Raw genomic sequence first — 16,803 nt, 5'->3', positions numbered from 1 at the left:
CCTGGCAGCCTCCCTCCCCCGGGCCTCCCCAGTGTCCAGGGCGCCTGCCGGGCAACCAGCCACGTGTCCTGTACGGACACCGGCCAGGGCGGGACTCCCAGCCACAGTGACTTGTCAGGAGGAATCTCGCCAGCGCCATTCCCACCCCTCACAGATGACCAGGACGGGCAGCGACTTGATCAAATCACCCAGAAATGACATCTGAAACCCACTCGGGTCCCTGTACTCCCGGCCAGAAACACCGTCATTACAAAGACCGTGCTACTGTGAACCAGTGTGAGGAAGCAGCGGGCATTCAGGGTGACACATGAGCGTATGGTCCACACACCTCTCTAACTCTTCAGAAGTCTAGATACTTCCCATAAGTTAAGTGGGGTTTTTTGTTAAATTACAAAGAACTGTGATCCGATAAGCTGGCGATGATCCGGGCTGTTTACTGTCGGGGAGCTGCTGAAAGGAGAGAAAGAACCGATGTGTAAGTTGCTATCAGGAAAGGTTATGAGGTGGAGCCGTGCCAACTAAAGTCCCCAGTGCCCATCCCGTGCCTGGTCCTGTGGCCGGTCACCATCCCTGGAGGTCGGAGCCCGGTTGTCCCTGAGCGACTTCCTGAGCTGAGCGTCGGAGAGAGCGGATAGCAAAGCCGGGGTCCCCTGAAACACTGGTGCGGGTGCGGGTGCGGGTGCGGGAGCGGGTGCAGGTGCATGTGGCAAGGAGGCGACGCAGTGGCTCTGCCCGGGCTGGAGACCGGCTCGGCCTCTCTTAGCAGGAGCATCTGAGCCGCCGATGGTCCACGGGGCGTGTCCTGGGCCTCCCTCTGAGCCGCCCCCAGTGTTACCCCGGCTCCTTCAGGAAGCGCTGAGCCCCTGGAAGCCTCTGCAAGACGCAGGGCAGGGCAGGGGGGCGTGAGCCGCGTGATCGGAGGAGCCGGGAGGCGATTGCTCTCCGACTCTGTGTGAGGAGGTGAGAGACCGGCTGGCGTCTGGGGGTGCTGTCCACCCGGAGCTGGAACATGTAACCAGAAGCCACTGCACATCCAGCCCCCGAGGCAGGTCGTTAAGAAGTGTCTGCCTGCCCGGGGGCGTGGCTCCGTGGCTGAGCATCGACCTAGGACCCAGGAGGTCGGGGTTCGATTCCCGGTCAGGGCACCTGCCCGGTGGCAGCTCGATCCTCTGAGCCCCAGTGGCCGGGCTCCTGGGAGGGTCCTTTATGGGGTCACCTCGCCTGAGCGCAGGGTGCCCCAGCCCTCGGTCGGGCATGCACTGGTGTCTGTGAAGGGCTCAGGCGAGGTTAGCGTTTGAATGCGCAGACTGAACAGAGCAGACTCCCTCCAATGGTGGGCCTCCTCCCCTGCTGTACGTGCAGACAGACAGACAGGCAGGAAGGTGGACAGACCGTTCCCAGATTAGCCCACCTCTCTCCATCTCCTGTGGCCCCTTTCGTGGCACAGGCCTCCTCCCCTGCTGTACGTGCAGACAGACAGACAGACAGGCAGGCAGGAAGGAAGGTGGACAGACCGTTCCCAGAGTAGCCCGTCTCTCTCCATCTCCTGTGGCCCCTTGCGTGGCACGGACTCTCCCTCACCCCGTGGAACTGCAGGCACTTAGGGCCCGAGGGGAGCTGGAGGCGGGTGTGACTGAGCAGATGGCCCTCGCTGGTCCCTGGGGAAGGTGACCCCGCGGCCCTGCCTGGTGCCTGTGAGGTGACGGCCTGGGAGGAGCAGACAGGAGAGTGCCCGTCGGAGGAACAGGCGGTTCCCCAAGTTCCCGGGACGGGACTGGGAGCAGCTGCGTGAGATGCTCCCCCAACCTTTTGCTTTATCCCACGTGGATCCCGGGGAAATGCCGGCGGCCTTCCGCGCCTGGAGTTCCTACTTTCACTTTCACGGGAGATGCGGCCTCGTATCTAACGTGGGTTTAAAAGGAGACCGAGGGCCTGATGTGTCTCTGAGCAGGAGCCCTGTGCGGTGGCTGAGAGGTGGTGGTGTGTCGGGGCGGTTGGGAGATGCGGCCTCGTATCTAACGTGGGTTTAAAAGGAGACCGAGGGCCTGATGTGTCTCTGAGCAGGAGCCCTGTGCTGGGTGGCTGAGGTGGTGGTGTGTCGGGGCGGTTGGGGGCAGGACGGGGGGGCAGGACGCTGAGCAGAGCGCATGGGGCAGGTGCCCCCCCCCAGATGCCACAGAAAGTTCTGGAGCTGGGTGACCCATCAGAGTTGCCCCAGGTGGAGGCCGGGGAGCTGGTCTTGGTGCCACTGGCATCGATGTGGGCGGCCCCCGGGCCCCAGCGAGAGGCAGGGCCTGCTGGGCGGCTCCTGAGGAGGGTGCAGCCCGGAGCCTGGAGCTGAGAGAACTGGCACTTCGTCCTGTTGAGGACCTTCCGCCTCCTGAGCAGGAGCTCACGTTCTGCCTGTGTCTCCATCCTTCCATCTGCGCCTCCTCCTCCTCCGGGAGCGCGGGACCTGGCCACGCCGTCCGCGGGAGAGCAGGTTTGCGGGGAATGTCGGCCGGAACTCAGAACTGAGAACGTGAGAGCCACCAACACGGGCCCATGTATCTAACCGGCTCTGTCTTGTCGAGGTCCGAGTCCCAGTCCACATGACCTCATCCTGCGCCGTTTTGTGCTTAGGATACACACAGCAAAGCCAGTTCCAAAAACATGGGCCGGCCAGCGTGGCTCCGTGGCTGAGCATCGACCTAGGAACCAGGAGGTCACGGTTCAATTCCTGGTCGGGGCACATGCCTGGGTTGTGGGTTCGATCCCCAGTGGGGGGCGTGCAGGAGGCAGCCGATCCATGATTCTCTCTCATCACTGATGTTTCCATCTCTCTCCCCTTCTCTCTTCCTCTCTGAAAAAAAAAAAAGCATATTTTCTTGTTTCCTTCTGTCAAACATTTCTAAGATTTTTTTTTTGGAACTAGATTTCCTCACCAGCTTTTCTCTTGCTCCGCTCAGCACTGCGCCCTCCGCAGAGCAGCCGGGCCTGTGGGGTCTGAGCTGAGGCGGGCAGTGTTTCCCACTTTCCTTCCTGGCCCCCATGTGGCCAGCTCATCGCTCCTCCCCGACCCCCGGGGCCAGTACCTGTGAGGGGGGAGGGCGTGGGGTTCAGTCTGGATTCGTTTCATATTAGATATGAGAGCTCATTACGGTCTATAAAGGGCCCCCTGTTGGAAGCTGTAATTTCACTGTGGTTTGCAAACAGGCGAGCGAGCTCTGCAGGCTGCCTAAGAAAACGAGGGCTGAGTTTCAGCAGCTCACGCGATGGGTTCGGGAGTGGGTTTGCTTCCCGCGGTCTCCCCCTGGCCTCATCGAGCTTCGGAAAACACATTCACACAGACCCCCCCATTTCCTACTCCCCCGTTCCCTATCCCCCGTTCCCTATCCCCCCGCCCCAGGCGGAGGCGGTTGCCCGTCTGAAAGGCAATTCCATGGCAACTCACTTTTCACATCAGTTTTCAGTCCATTTCGTCTTGACGGTTATCTCTCCAAACTTTTCACTTCCCTGTCAGAAATGCAATTACCCACCGGCCCGGACGCGTGTGCGACTGCTGCTCCCCTCCCAGCGGCGCCCAGACTAGCCCATCGCATGGCTTCCTCCATGTGCAAGCTCCCTCCCAGCCATCACGGTGGATCTGAATCTCATGCTTCCCCTTTTCTATCACGTACGGAGCTGGATTATACGCCCTGTGGGAGGACACAACCCCTCTGTTGCCTTTGCTGTTCTCTTTCTTGGCTTTTCCTCAGAGTTTTATCCTCTTCCGAGGTGGATGTCTTTGTTCTCATTCCTGCAGTTTTATGAAAATCGATCAGAAAGCCTCGCCTGCTCCGTGGCCCGGGCTCCCCTGCCCCCCATTTGAAAGGCATGTCCATGAGGCTTGTTGCAGGCATCTCCCCACTGACACCCTCTCCTCCAGGCTCCTCCGTGGCCTCACCCCTGAGGCCTCTGCTCCTTAAATAACAAAGTGCATGGGAGGCCGGGCGCATCGCTGTCCCTGCGCTGAGCTGGGGCTGGAAGTCGTCTCTGTGGTGATGTTTCCTCTTTGTCTGAGACGTGGACCCCATGACACCTGCCTCGGGCTTTGGGGGGTCAGTGAGGTGGCAGTGCCCCCGCGCCCTGTGACATCTCCCACCTGTCAGTGCCTGTGCTGTGAGGTCACAGAGAAACGACCTCTTCATTGCCTGTGAGACCACATGCAAGCGTGGTCCCCTCTCCAGCCTTCCAAGGCTCCAAGGACTGAAATTGTTACTAAAATTCAGTGTTTAGCGCTTGTGATTGGCTGGTGGTATTGAAAATACCTTAGCTTATACTTGCATCCTGTCTGCTTTTTATTCTTGCCGTTTATTTGGAGAAAAAAGAGCATCCATCGGCCTGTAGAGTCTGCCCAGTGTGCATTGTTCTGATTGCATTTCCACGGCGTGTAAGAAAACTGCTCCGATTCTCCCTCTACCCACCCTCCTTACTCTCTTTTGCTCGCACTCTCTCTCTCTCTCTCTCTTTCTCTCTCTCTCTCTCTCTCCCTCCCTCCCCATCGTGCTACACAGCACTCTATAGTGTACTTGGATGGGGCATAATTTATTCATTCAGTCTTCCAAACTCATAAATAGCCTTGTGAATTTCTCTTTTCACATATTTTTAAAGCACAAGGTGTGCAGAAAATACCTCTTTTTAGTGTATATCTTAGGTTTTTCAGGAAGTATCATTGTCATAAATACAATCCTTGATTTCCTTTTGAAAAAATGTCACCAGCCCCTTGCCAGGTGGCTCAGTGGGTTGCGCCGTTGTCTTTCACACCCGAAAGGTTTTGGTTGGATCCCTGGTCGGGGCACGTATGGGAGGCAACTGACTGATGTTTCTCACATCCATGTTTCTCTCTCTCTATCTCTCTTTCCCTTTCTCTCTCTCTAAAAAGAAAGCAAGAAACCTATCCTCAGGTGAGGATTAAAGAAAATTGTCACCTAAACACACAATTAATTCATTGCAATTATGAGTTTAAAACAAAATATTTTGATTCATAGGGGGACTGAGCCAGTTGAATAATCGCAAATAATAAACCATCTTTAAGGAAAAGTGACGCCGATTCTGCACAGTCAGTGCAGCCCGTTGGAGAGAGAACACCTGTCGGTTGTCGTGGAGCCCGATGACCCCGAGTCGACGGCACGAAGGCTCCGCAGAGGAGAGAAGGGCCGGCCGTGCCCTCAGGACTGTCGGAGTCTCTCTCCCAGGGGTGGAAGGCGGCCCAGCACCTGAGAGCCAGCCAGTGCCATCCAGCCTGGGGACGGGACAGGAAACATAAAATGGTCGCATCAGCGGATGCAGAGAAGGCACCTGCAGCATCCCACCCACAGCGGCACTCCTTTCCCGAGCGCAGGAGTCCCCGGACCCGCTGGCTCATGACTGTAGGAACGTGGGCTTCTGTGCTCCCGGAGGCCCCGGTCAGACCAGGGTGGGCGTGCTCTCAGCCCCAGGGAGAAGCTCTCCTTGCTTCTCCCAGCACCTGGGTCACCCAGCGCCCTGGCCTCCTGGCCACGTGGCTCCTGGCCTCCTGGCCACACAACTCCTGGCCTCCTGGCCACGTCTCTCCGGTAGCTGCCTGTCTCTACTTCCTCTTCTCCTCTGTGTGTCTTAGGTTCGCGTCTCATCCAGAGAACACAGGCAGTCTCTTTGTCTGAAGACCTTTAACCAAATCGCATGTACCATGACCCATTTTCCATGTGAATTCACATGCAGTTTTCCAGAATGAGGAGGTTGCTGGATATTTGGGGGGGGGCACCCTTCAACCAGCCACGGCTCCCCCTCCTGATGAAAGTCTTTGGAAAAATAGGGCAGAGGGGACTCTGCCGAATTTGACGGAGAGCAGCTACAATAACCCCTCCTGCTTCCAGGGAGCGGAGTGGTGAGGGCTGCGTCCTCCCCGCAAGACCAATAATAAGGCCGGGGGCGCCCTCCACGCCCTCCCGGTACCGGAAGTCCTACTCATTTCAAAGAGGAAGAAAAGCAATAACAGCCATACACATGGGAAAGCGAGAAATTAAACAGACTCTGTTTTCAGATGATCTGTTTGTCTGTCTAGCATGCCCCCCAAAACTCACAGAAGAACTCATAGAACCAGAAAGCCAGGCTGGGAATTGTAGGACACAAGACGAGCATCTGAACACCATTGGATTTCTGTATTCTAGCAATAAACCTGCTATCACCCAAATCAGAGTCCAATAGCATTTACAATCACTCAAAACGATGAAATGCTTGGGTGGACGTTAACCCAACGTCTAGGACTTGGGGCTGAAATGACAGTGTTCTGGGAAGAAATCAAAGATCGACACAAACGGAGAGACCCGCTGTGGCCGACTCCAACAGAGGAAGGTGCCAGCTCTCCCCAGATTGGTCTGTGTGGTTGCTGTGAAGATCTCAGCCAGTTTTTTTGGAAGAACTAGACAAGATTACCCTAGAATGGATGTGGAAAGGCAAAGGACCTGGAGTAGCTGACATACATTTGAAAAATAGTAAAATGGGAAGACTCGCTGTGCAGCCACAGTGACCAGGATGGCATGGGGTTGGTGACCAGGGCGGGGGGGTTTGGGTTGGTGACCAGGGCTGCGTGGGGTTGGTGACCAGGATGGTGTGGGGTTGGTGACCAGGGCTGCGTGGGGTTGGTGACCAGGATGGTGTGGGGTTGGTGACCAGGGCTGCGTGGGGTTGGTGACCAGGATGGTGTGGGGTTGGTGACCAGGGCTGCGTGGGGTTGGTGACCAGGATGGTGTGGGGTTGGTGACCAGGGCTGCGTGGGGTTGGTGACCAGGATGGTGTGGGGTTGGTGACCAGGGCTGCGTGGGGTTGGTGACCAGGATGGTGTGGGGTTGGTGACCAGGGCTGCGTGGGGTTGGTGACCAGGATGGTGTGGGGTTGGTGACCAGGGCTGCGTGGGGTTGGTGACCAGGATGGTGTGGGGTTGGTGACCAGGGCTGCGTGGGGTTGGTGACCAGGATGGTGTGGGGTTGGTGACCAGGGCTGCGTGGGGTTGGTGACCAGGATGGTGTGGGGTTGGTGACCAGGGCTGCGTGGGGTTGGTGACCAGGATGGTGTGGGGTTGGTGACCAGGGCGGCGTGGGGTTGGTGACCAGGATGGTGTGGGGTTGGTGACCAGGATAGCGTGGGGTTGGTGACCAGGGCGGCGTCTGCTCATGCTCTTCCCTCTCGTTGTCGGCCTCACTGATGTTTTAAGGATCAGGACCCCAGCGGCTGGTAAAGTAGTGACTGCCGACACCCCTCTCAGACCTGCTCCTGGCTCACGGGGAGAGGCTAACCTCCGAGCCACGCCGGCTGGCAGGGCTGGCTGCACCTGCGTCACCAGCTCCCCTCCCTCCCCCTCTGACAGCTGGCAGTCTGTTCTGTCTCTGAGTCTGTCTCTGTTTGTTTGCTGGTCCGTGTTGTTCAGTAGACGCCCACCTGAGCGAGCTCGCAGGGTCTGCATTCCTAAGGTGAGGCTGGGAGCTTCGGATGCTGTTCGTCCCTCGGGTCCTGACAGCGGGCGGCTCCCAGCGCCGGGGCGGCCCTCAGATCTTCCCTTTAGGGAAGCAGGGGCAGGCTCCGTCCCGCTGCCTGAGAGGGGACAGTGGGTCCTGGAGGGAAGGTGGCCCGGGGACCTCCACAGGGTGAGGCGCTGCTCATCTGGTTCCCTGATGTGACCAGAGGCAGGGCCCAAGGACCAGGGCAGGGGGCCACTGGGCCACACCAGCCGTCTCACTGCCCGGGACTCGGACAGTAAAGAATCTGCTCAGATCTGCTCTCAGGGATGGAAGTAAAACCCAATGACCCCCCAGCCAGGGTCGCCAGGTGGGTGGAGCATCGGCCCTCTCACCGAAGGGTCATGGGTTCCCTTCCGGGTCAAGGGCACGTACCTGGGTTGCAGGTTCGATACCCAGCCCAGGTCAGAGCAGGTGCAGGAGGCAACCTAAGAACATGTCTCTCTCACATCGATGTTTCTCTCTCTCCCGCCCTCCCCTCCACTCTCTCTAAAAATCGATGGAAAAATGTCCTCCAGTGAGGATTCACAGAAAACAAAAGAACTTTTAAAAAGCCAATGCAAACCGCAGTTTAGCTTGAGACCAGAAAGACACTGGTGGGAGCCGGGCGGCCATGGCTCGTCCCAGAAGGCTAAGAACTTTTAAAAAGCCAATGCAAACCGCAGTTTAGCTTGAGACCAGAAAGACACTGGTGGGAGCCGGATGGCTGGCTCGTCCCAGAAGGCGAGTGACTGCCGAGCCGACACCCAGGACGCCCGTCCTGTCCGCTCAGACACGGGTGGGTGGCCTTGCGGAGGTGATGCAGGCGGCTCAGCAGGGGTCCGGGCTCTAATTAGGAAAGAGAGGCCACCGCCCACCGCCCACCCCACAGGCCCCCACCACAAACAGAAACCACCCCTTGATTTAGGAGCAAAGGGAAGTTAAGAGAGCCTGTTGTTTCCCTAATTCCCAACTTGAGAAGCAGAAGGAATTCCGTAGGAAATCGTTAGAGGAAGAAGGTTGCGCAGCGGGAGGCCCTGCCAGAGGAGAAAAGCAAAGCCACAGGGTCAGAAACCGGGAAATAAAGCGGGAGCATTTTGAACAAATAGAAAAGTAACTTCATCTTTTCAAAAAACGTATTTTTATTGATTTCAGAGAGGAAGTGAGGGGGGAGAGAGAGACCTTTATGAAAGAGAAGCATCAATTGGCTGCTCCTGCTCGCCCTACACTGGGGACCGAGCCTGCAACCCAGGCCTGTGCCCTGACTGGGAATTGAACCTGACCTCCTGGTTCAGAGGTCGACACTCAGCCACTGAGCCGCACCGGCCGGGCTCATTGAACCTTTACGGTTCCTCAGCGTCCCCGTCTCCAGACACAGCCCACGGGGCTCGGGTCCCAGCACAGGAGTGGCGAGGGGGCGCGGTTCTGCCGGTGGCCTCCCTGGGCAGTTGTCGACGAGCAGTTACTTCAGTGCTGTGCCCCAGATAAGCGCGTGCCAGACAGCTGTCTGTGGTGCCCGTGGAGGGCAGAGCCACGTGCCAGCAGGAAATGGCATGGCCTGTGGGAGAGGCCTAACCAGCGCACACCAGGCAGCCGGCTCCCCGCCAGCTGGGCGGCGGGCCTGATGAGGCAGAGCTGGGCTCCAGGGCACAGATAATTGGATAATCAAGGGCCCACACGTCCCGCCTAATTGAAGAGCAACGTCGGCAAAAGCAGCCGGGAACACGGTGAACTGCACAGCGAAGTCCGCCTCCGCCACGGCAGGGTCTTCGTCCAGCGGGCGCAAGGCACTCATCGCGGTAGCAGCCACGGAGCAGTACCTCCAGCACTGAAGGTGGCCGTCACCCGGCAGCACCGACGGGCGAGGTGAAAGGCGCGTCTCTCTCGGTACAGGAGGTGGAGGGTGCGGGTCTGCAGGCGCGGGACCATCCGTCTCCCTGGAGCCTGGAGGAGGAAGCAGTGGGTTCATGTTCGAGGGCCGAGAACTAAGGCGTGTGCAGGGCTAGGCAAAGGAGAGCTTTCACTTTGTACAGTCGCTATCTCAGTGGTTCTCAACCTTCTGGCCCTTTAAATATAGTTCCTCATGTTGTGACCCAACCATAAAATTATTTTCGTGGCTACTTCATAACTGTCATGTTGCTACTGTTATGAATCGTCATGTAAATATCTGATATGCAGGATGGTCTTAGGCGACCCCTGTGAAAAGGTCATTCAACCACCAAAGGGGTTGAGACCCACAGGTTGAGAACCGCTGCACTATCTTCTGAGAAAAACAGTTGACAGAGCCAGTAATTTACTAAACCTGCTCTCTCATTTCTAAAGTTAAAAGTGCCCCCCCACACACTTAAACATGCACCGTTTTCTCTTCCTTCGGGACCACCATGCACATGCGCTGAGAAGCCGAGGAAATGGCCGGACTGGGAAGCAGGCAAGTCAGAGAGCACCTGCACCGGCCAGCTCGTCCCACCAACAGTGCCAGGCCGCCTGGCGGTTATGGCAGAAACCAGGCGGAGCCGGGACGGAGCAGCTGGCTTGATCCCCACGCTCTCAGTGCGCACTTACATCTCACCTCCTTCACGATTTCTGTGTGGAAGCCACTCCGGCCACTGTCCCATTTTGTCTCGTTTCGCATTTTAATTTATCTCCGCTGACCTCGCAGCTTATGTCCAAAAGAACTTAGAGACGCATCCTTCCCTTTCTGTTCTGAACGCTGAGCACAGATCAGCGGGATATCCGCGCCCGGGCCAGCTGCCCCTGCCACAGAGTGACATGCTCGGGGTGTGCAGCGGGCGGGCGGCTTTGTTTCCACTGACTCGGCGCTGTGCGTAGAGTTCGATTCGATTCTAATCCTGCCAGCGTCCTGCAGCAGGTGGTCCGGATTGGCTGTGCAAATATCACTTTTATTTACTTTTCATTTTTATTTTTTAAGTCCTCACCAGAGGATATTTTCCCATTGGTTTTTAGGGAGCGTGGAAGAGAGACGGAAAGACACAGAGAAACAGTCATGTGAGGGAAACACACTGATTGGTTGCCTCCCGCACCAGCCCCAGGACCAGGGAGGGCTGGCAACCGAGGTACGTGCCCTTGACCGGAATCGCTTGCACCGTTTTCTCTTCCTTCGGGACCACCATGCACATGCGCTGAGAAGCCGAGGAAATGGCCGGACTGGGAAGCAGGCAGGTCAGAGAGCACCCGCACCGGCCACCTCGTCCCACCAACGGTGCCGGGCCGCCTGGTGGTTACAGCAGAAACCAGGCGGAGCCGGGACGGAGCAGCTGGCTTGATCCCCACGCTCTCAGTGCGCACTTACATCTCACCTCCTTCACGATTTCTGTGTGGAAGCCACTCCGGCCACTGTCCCATTTTGTCTCGTTTCGCATTTTAATTTATCTCCGCTGACCTCGCAGCTTATGTCCAAAAGAACTTAGAGACGCATCCTTCCCTTTCTGTTCTGAACGCTGAGCACAGATCAGCGGGATATCCGCGCCCGGGCCAGCTGCCCCTGCCACAGAGTGACATGCTCGGGGTGTGCAGCGGGCGGGCGGCTTTGTTTCCACTGACTCGGCGCTGTGCGTAGAGTTCGATTCGATTCTAATCCTGCCAGCGTCCTGCAGCAGGTGGTCCGGATTGGCTGTGCAAATATCACTTTTATTTACTTTTCATTTTTATTTTTTAAGTCCTCACCAGAGGATATTTTCCCATTGGTTTTTAGGGAGCGTGGAAGAGAGACGGAAAGACACAGAGAAACAGTCATGTGAGGGAAACACACTGATTGGTTGCCTCCCGCACCAGCCCCAGGACCAGGGAGGGCTGGCAACCGAGGTACGTGCCCTTGACCGGAATCGCTCCCAGGACCCTTGGGTCCGCAGGCCGACGCTCTCTCCACGGAGCCACACCGGCCAGGGCCAGATACCACTTTTAGAAACAGCTCTGTGCTCTGTGTTCCTGCCCCGAGGGTCTGGGCCACCTGCATAGGACGTTTCCCAGGTCCTTCTGAGGCCACACCGGGCACAGGCTCTTGTCTGTGCTGAGCCAGGCCTGCTGGCTGGTGTCCATGGGAGAGACGTGGTTCAGGCCTCCAGGCCTCAGTTCAAGTCTGGCCCCGCCTGGCTGTGCTCCGTCGGGGGCCACAACCTGAACCCTGCCCGTCCTTAGGAGTTGCCGCCTGCAGCTCGGTGGCCCCTGTGCCCCCGGGGCACTCAGCCCCTGTTGCTGGAAGGGGCCCTTCCTCCTATCACGGCCCCTGCGGTTAGTGACGTGTGAGCCTGTGCCCGGTGCCCACCTTTGTTGTGTTTTCTGTTCCTCTTGCTCTGCTGCTCGAGGAAACAGAGGTGGTCCCACCCCCGTGATGGGGTCTGGATGCATTGTGACCCCGCGAGCTGGCCCCCTTCCAGGTATCCCACACCTCAGGGGGCAGCCCCTCCTCCCGCGTGGACTGGGCCATCCCTGGATCCATCTCAGGGGCGGGGGAGCGGGGGCAGTGCCCACACTGTGGCATCTACCTTAAAACTACCCCGAAACCCAGCTCCGAGTCACCCTCCAAACATCCCTAAGGAGAACTTGGTCAGAAGGCGGTTAGGTCGCTCAGAAAACCTAAGTCCCAACGTGCTCTGGACCCTGAGTTAATCGGTGCCGGCCCGTGAAGAACTGCGGAAGGCGGACAGTAGTGCGTGTGGGAGACGCAAATCCATCCACGGGCATTAAAACTCACTCTTCCATCCGCTGACGTGGCTCAGTGGCTGAGCATCGACCTATGAACCAGGAGGTCACAGTTCAATTCCCAGTCAGGGCACATGCAAACCCTTGGGTCCGCAGGCCGACGCTCTCTCCACGGAGCCACACCGGCCAGGGCCAGATACCACTTTTAGAAACAGCTCTGTGCTCTGTGTTCCTGCCCCGAGGGTCTGGGCCACCTGCATAGGACGTTTCCCAGGTCCTTCTGAGGCCACACCAGGCGCAGGCTCTTGTCTGTGCTGAGCCAGGCCTGCTGGCTGGTGTCCATGGGAGAGACATGATTCAGGCCTCCAGGCCTCAGTTCAAGTCTGGCCCCGCCTGGCTGTGCTCCGTGGAAGGCCACAACCTGAACCCCCTCCCGTCCTTAAGGAGGTGCCGCCTGCAGCTCGGTGGCCCATGTGCCCCTGGGGCACTCAGCCCCTGTTGCTGGAAGGGGCCCTTCCTCCTATCATGGCCCCTGCGGTTAGTGACGTGTGAGCCTGTGCCCGGTGCCCACCTTTGTTGTGTTTTCTGTTCCTCTTGCTCTGCTGCTCGAGGAAACAGAGGTAGTCCCACCGCCGTGGTGGGGTCTGGATGCATTGTGACCCTGCGAGCTGGCCCTCTTCCCAGGTATCCCACACTTCAGGGGGCAGCTCCTCCTCCCACGTGGACTGGGCCATCCCTGGATCCATCTCCAGGGCGGGGGGTGGGGGGTGGGTGCCCACACCGTGACATCTACCTTAAAACCACCCCGAAACCCAGCTCCGAGTCACCCTCCAAACATCCCTCAGGAGAACTTGGTCAGAAGGCGGTTAGGAAGCTCAGAAACCTAAGTCCCAACGTGCTCTGGACCCTGAGTTAACCCGGTGCTGCCCCGTGAAGAACGGTGAGAGGCGGGCAGTAGTGGGCATGGGAGACGCAAATCCATCCTCGGGCGTTAAAACTCGCTCTTCCACCCGCCAACGTGGCTCAGTGGCTGAGCGTCGACCTATGAATCAGGAGGTCATGGTTCAATTCCCAGTCAGGGCACATGCCCGGGTTACAGGCTCCATACCCAGTGTGGGGCATGCAGGAGGCAGCCGACCCATGATTCTCTCATCACTGATGTTTCTATCTCTCTCTCCCTCTCCCTTCTTCTCTGAAATAAAAAAAAATAAACACCCCCTCCCTTTGCCCTGCGCCCACTCCGCCAGCCCTGTGCCCTCCCCGTCAGCCTTGCGGACGATCTTTTAAGCGTGTGCTCACCCTGACCTGCAGGGGGGTCCCGGGGGTCTCCGGCGGGCACTGCGGCAGCCTGTGTCCATGGGGATGTAGGGCTGGTTCCGCAGGTGCTGATGTTTCTATCTCTCTCTCCCTCTCCCTTCTTCTCTGAAATAAAAAAAAATAAACACCCCCTCCCTTTGCCCTGCGCCCACTCCGCCAGCCCTGTGCCCTCCCCGCCAGCCCTGCGGATGATCTTTTAAGCGTGTGCTCACCCTGACACCCTGCCATGCCTTCTCCCACACACTCAGCGCAAACCCCCTCCCAGCCGCGGGGTGTGTGCCCCCTTCCCCTCCCCCACCTCTTCCCAGGCATCTTGGCTGCAGGCGCTGACCACATGGGCTCGCCTCTGACTCCGGGGGGATGTGGTCTTGGGGTTTTCTCCGAAGTATTCCAGCGGCTTATCCATGGTGGGTGAGTTGGCCCTCAGGAACTCCTTGAGCACCACGAAGTCATCCTGCCACACAACTCCAGGCCTCGCCTTGTCCAGGAATTTGCGCTGCCATGCCTTCTCCTACACACTCAGCGAAAAACCCCTCCCAGCCGCGGGGTGCGTGCCCCCTGCCCCTCCCCCGCCTCTTCCCAGGCATCTCAGCTGCAGGCGCTGACCACATGGGCTCGCTTCTGACTCCGCCACCACCCCGAAACCCAGCTCCGAGTCACCCTCCAAACATCCCTCAGGAGAACTTGGTCAGAAGGCGGTTAGGAAGCTCAGAAACCTAAGTCCCAACGTGCTCTGGACCCTGAGTTAACCCGGTGCTGCCCCGTGAAGAACGGTGAGAGGCGGGCAGTAGTGGGCATGGGAGACGCAAATCCATCCTCGGGCGTTAAAACTCGCTCTTCCACCCGCCAAGAGGTCCATCTGTGGCCTCCGAGCCTTGGGTGGGGACTTGAGTGTTGGGGAGGCCCCTTTGCCTGGAGTTTCAGCGCCTGCCTCCTGAGCAGCCGCTTCTTTCTTCCACTGTTCCACCTCCTGCTCAGCTTTCTTGTAGGCCTTGACGAAGCGACTAAAGAGGGTAAAGAACATGGAGGGGGATGTGGTCTTGGGGTTTTCTCCGAAGTATTCCAGCGGCTTATCCATGGTGGGTGAGTTGGCCCTCAGGAACTCCTTGAGCACCACGAAGTCATCCTGCCACACAACTCCAGGCCTCGCCTTGTCCAGGAATTTGCGCTGCCATGCCTTCTCCTACACACTCAGCGAAAAACCCCTCCCAGCCGCGGGGTGCGTGCCCCCTGCCCCTCCCCCGCCTCTTCCCAGGCATCTCAGCTGCAGGCGCTGACCACATGGGCTCGCTTCTGACTCCGCCCCCCTCCTGCCATTTATGCTGGTCCCTCCTCCTGGTACCAACCCCAGGTGTGTCTGCTCAGTGCTCATTCAGGAAGCTGTTGTGTGGACTTGCCGCAGGTACAGGGGATGGCTCGCACCCCAGTGCCGTCCGGGAGGCCCGGCCACGGCCTGTCCTCTGTGTGGCTAGTTGCCATGGTTTCCTCTGTGCCATTACCCAGTGGGGCTCCTGTCATGCTCACCCCGCTTACAGCCGGGTCTGTGAAACCTGGGCTACAGTTGACATTGAGCATTGAGCAAGGGCAGCATTCAGCCAGGGTCCTGCCGGCCCACACTTCCTGCTCTCCCCTCGCCCTTTGAACCCGCATTGGGCCTCGCATACTGGTCATCACTGAAATTAGATGCATTTTAACTATTTTGTCGTTTCCCTCCAAATACCGTAACCCCCCCGAGTGCGTGCATCTTGCCTTCCCCGTCCCTGTCCGCACCGCTCATTTTGAGAGCAGGGCCTGACCCCACTGACCTTCCGAGAGGGTGTCTCTGTGGAGAGTAGCTGGGCTCTCGGTGGCTGCATCCTGCGGTTAACGTTGGAGGCGGAGCCACGCTGGGCTCCTCTGCCGCGTTCGGCCTTTGTGTCCAGGTGTCACTGCCGTCAGGTTTTCGGGAAAAAGGTCGATTCTGCATATTTTCTTCTCATCCGGAGGCCATACGTGTTTCATTTCAGCTCATGAATGAGCTCTAACCTTAGTTAAAGGAAAGAGTGTTCACATGGGCCTGCGGACTTAAATGCTCAGTGGGGAGGGCCCTCTCCCTGGACTGTTGCCATGAGAACCGCCCAGATTCGGAGGCAGCGGCTGTGGGTGCCGAGCAGGCAGCATGTGGCCAGGAGGGCTCGCTCACCGTGTTCGTCATAATGTCCGCATCGTGAGCTCCTCTGTGTAGCCATGCGTGTCCCTGAGGACCGTCAGCTAAAGCCTTTCTCTCACGTTTACATGGCGCCTTCTCCCGGCTCTTGTAACTGAATGTGGGTGAATCGAGTCCCCGTGTTAAAACTGCTGATGGAAATAATGTGGAGACCAGCGATGGTCACCACGTGTTCGTGTTCTAAACGGTGAAGCGCTGTCCGCGTGCCTGTGTAACGGTCCATCTGTCCCTCCTTTTGCAGAAATCGAGAAGGGGGGCTGCGGGGACCCCGGCATCCCTGCCTACGGGCGGCGCACGGGCGGCAGCTTCCTGCACGGGGACACCCTGACCTTCGAGTGCCAAGCGGCCTTCGAGCTGGTGGGCGAGCGCGCCATCACCTGCCAGCGGAACAACCAGTGGTCGGGCAACAAGCCCAGCTGTGTGTGTGAGTGTCCCCAGGGCCCTGCCCAAGGGGAGCGAGACTGGGCGGGGGCGGGGGGCTCCCAGGCCCAGGACAGCCTCACTGAGGGGACCGCCCGCTCTTCACGCCCTGCCCCTGCCTCGTCTCTCACTCGCCCCTGCCTGGTCCCTCACCCACACGGTCACCATTGTCACCTGTGCTAGTCAGTGCACCTGAGCATCGGCCAGAAAGACCGTGGTCCCAGCAGCGCCTCCAGCAGGCGTGGTGAGCGCGGCGGGTGTTGGCGTGGATTCCATCCGACACCTGCCCGCCTGCTGCTGAGCCAGCTGATGGGGCAAATGGGAGATTGGACTTCAGCCGCTGAAACAGGGTGCTCTTTGTAACGACATAAAGGGAGGAAGTGTAGGTGAAATCATGTGGGAGAAGAACAAAACCTCCCCCTAGAAATGAATCCAGCAGGTGTTCCCTCCATAAGAGAAAAGTATACAGATAGAGGGCGCTGCCCCCCCCCCAGATGTGCACACACTTCGAGTCATGCTTCATTCCAAGGGGTGACATCGGGAAAGAAAGAAAGATCAATTGAGCTGTCAGCTGTAAGTGAGTATATACTCTTGGGGACACCAAATAGGAAGGTTTTTCAGTGCACGTTCTTTTTTTATTTTATATTTATCTATTTGTCTATTTATTTTTAAATCTTTATTGTTGAAAGTATTACATATGCCCCCCTC

The 16,803-nt window shown here is 58.2% G+C and overlaps 1 protein-coding gene across 1 annotated transcript in view; it reads left to right on the top strand.

The window, feature by feature from the left end:
* CSMD1 (CUB and Sushi multiple domains 1) overlaps nt 1-16,803 on the top strand; it is a gene marked incomplete at its 5' end in the record, with an annotated part of 650,642 nt that overhangs the window by 451,469 nt on the left and 182,370 nt on the right. Inside the window, one exon of the mRNA XM_014528690.1 lies at nt 15,917-16,099. Within this exon, the coding sequence (XP_014384176.1) occupies nt 15,917-16,099 (183 nt within the window). The remainder of the gene's footprint in view (nt 1-15,916; nt 16,100-16,803) is intronic.

Source organism: Myotis brandtii, unplaced genomic scaffold, assembly GCF_000412655.1.
Source record: "Myotis brandtii unplaced genomic scaffold, ASM41265v1 scaffold646, whole genome shotgun sequence".
NCBI classification, from domain to species: Eukaryota; Metazoa; Chordata; class Mammalia; order Chiroptera; family Vespertilionidae; genus Myotis; species Myotis brandtii.
The sequence above is the reverse complement of the archived record's forward strand: the minus strand, read 5'-3'. Positions and strand labels throughout refer to the sequence as shown.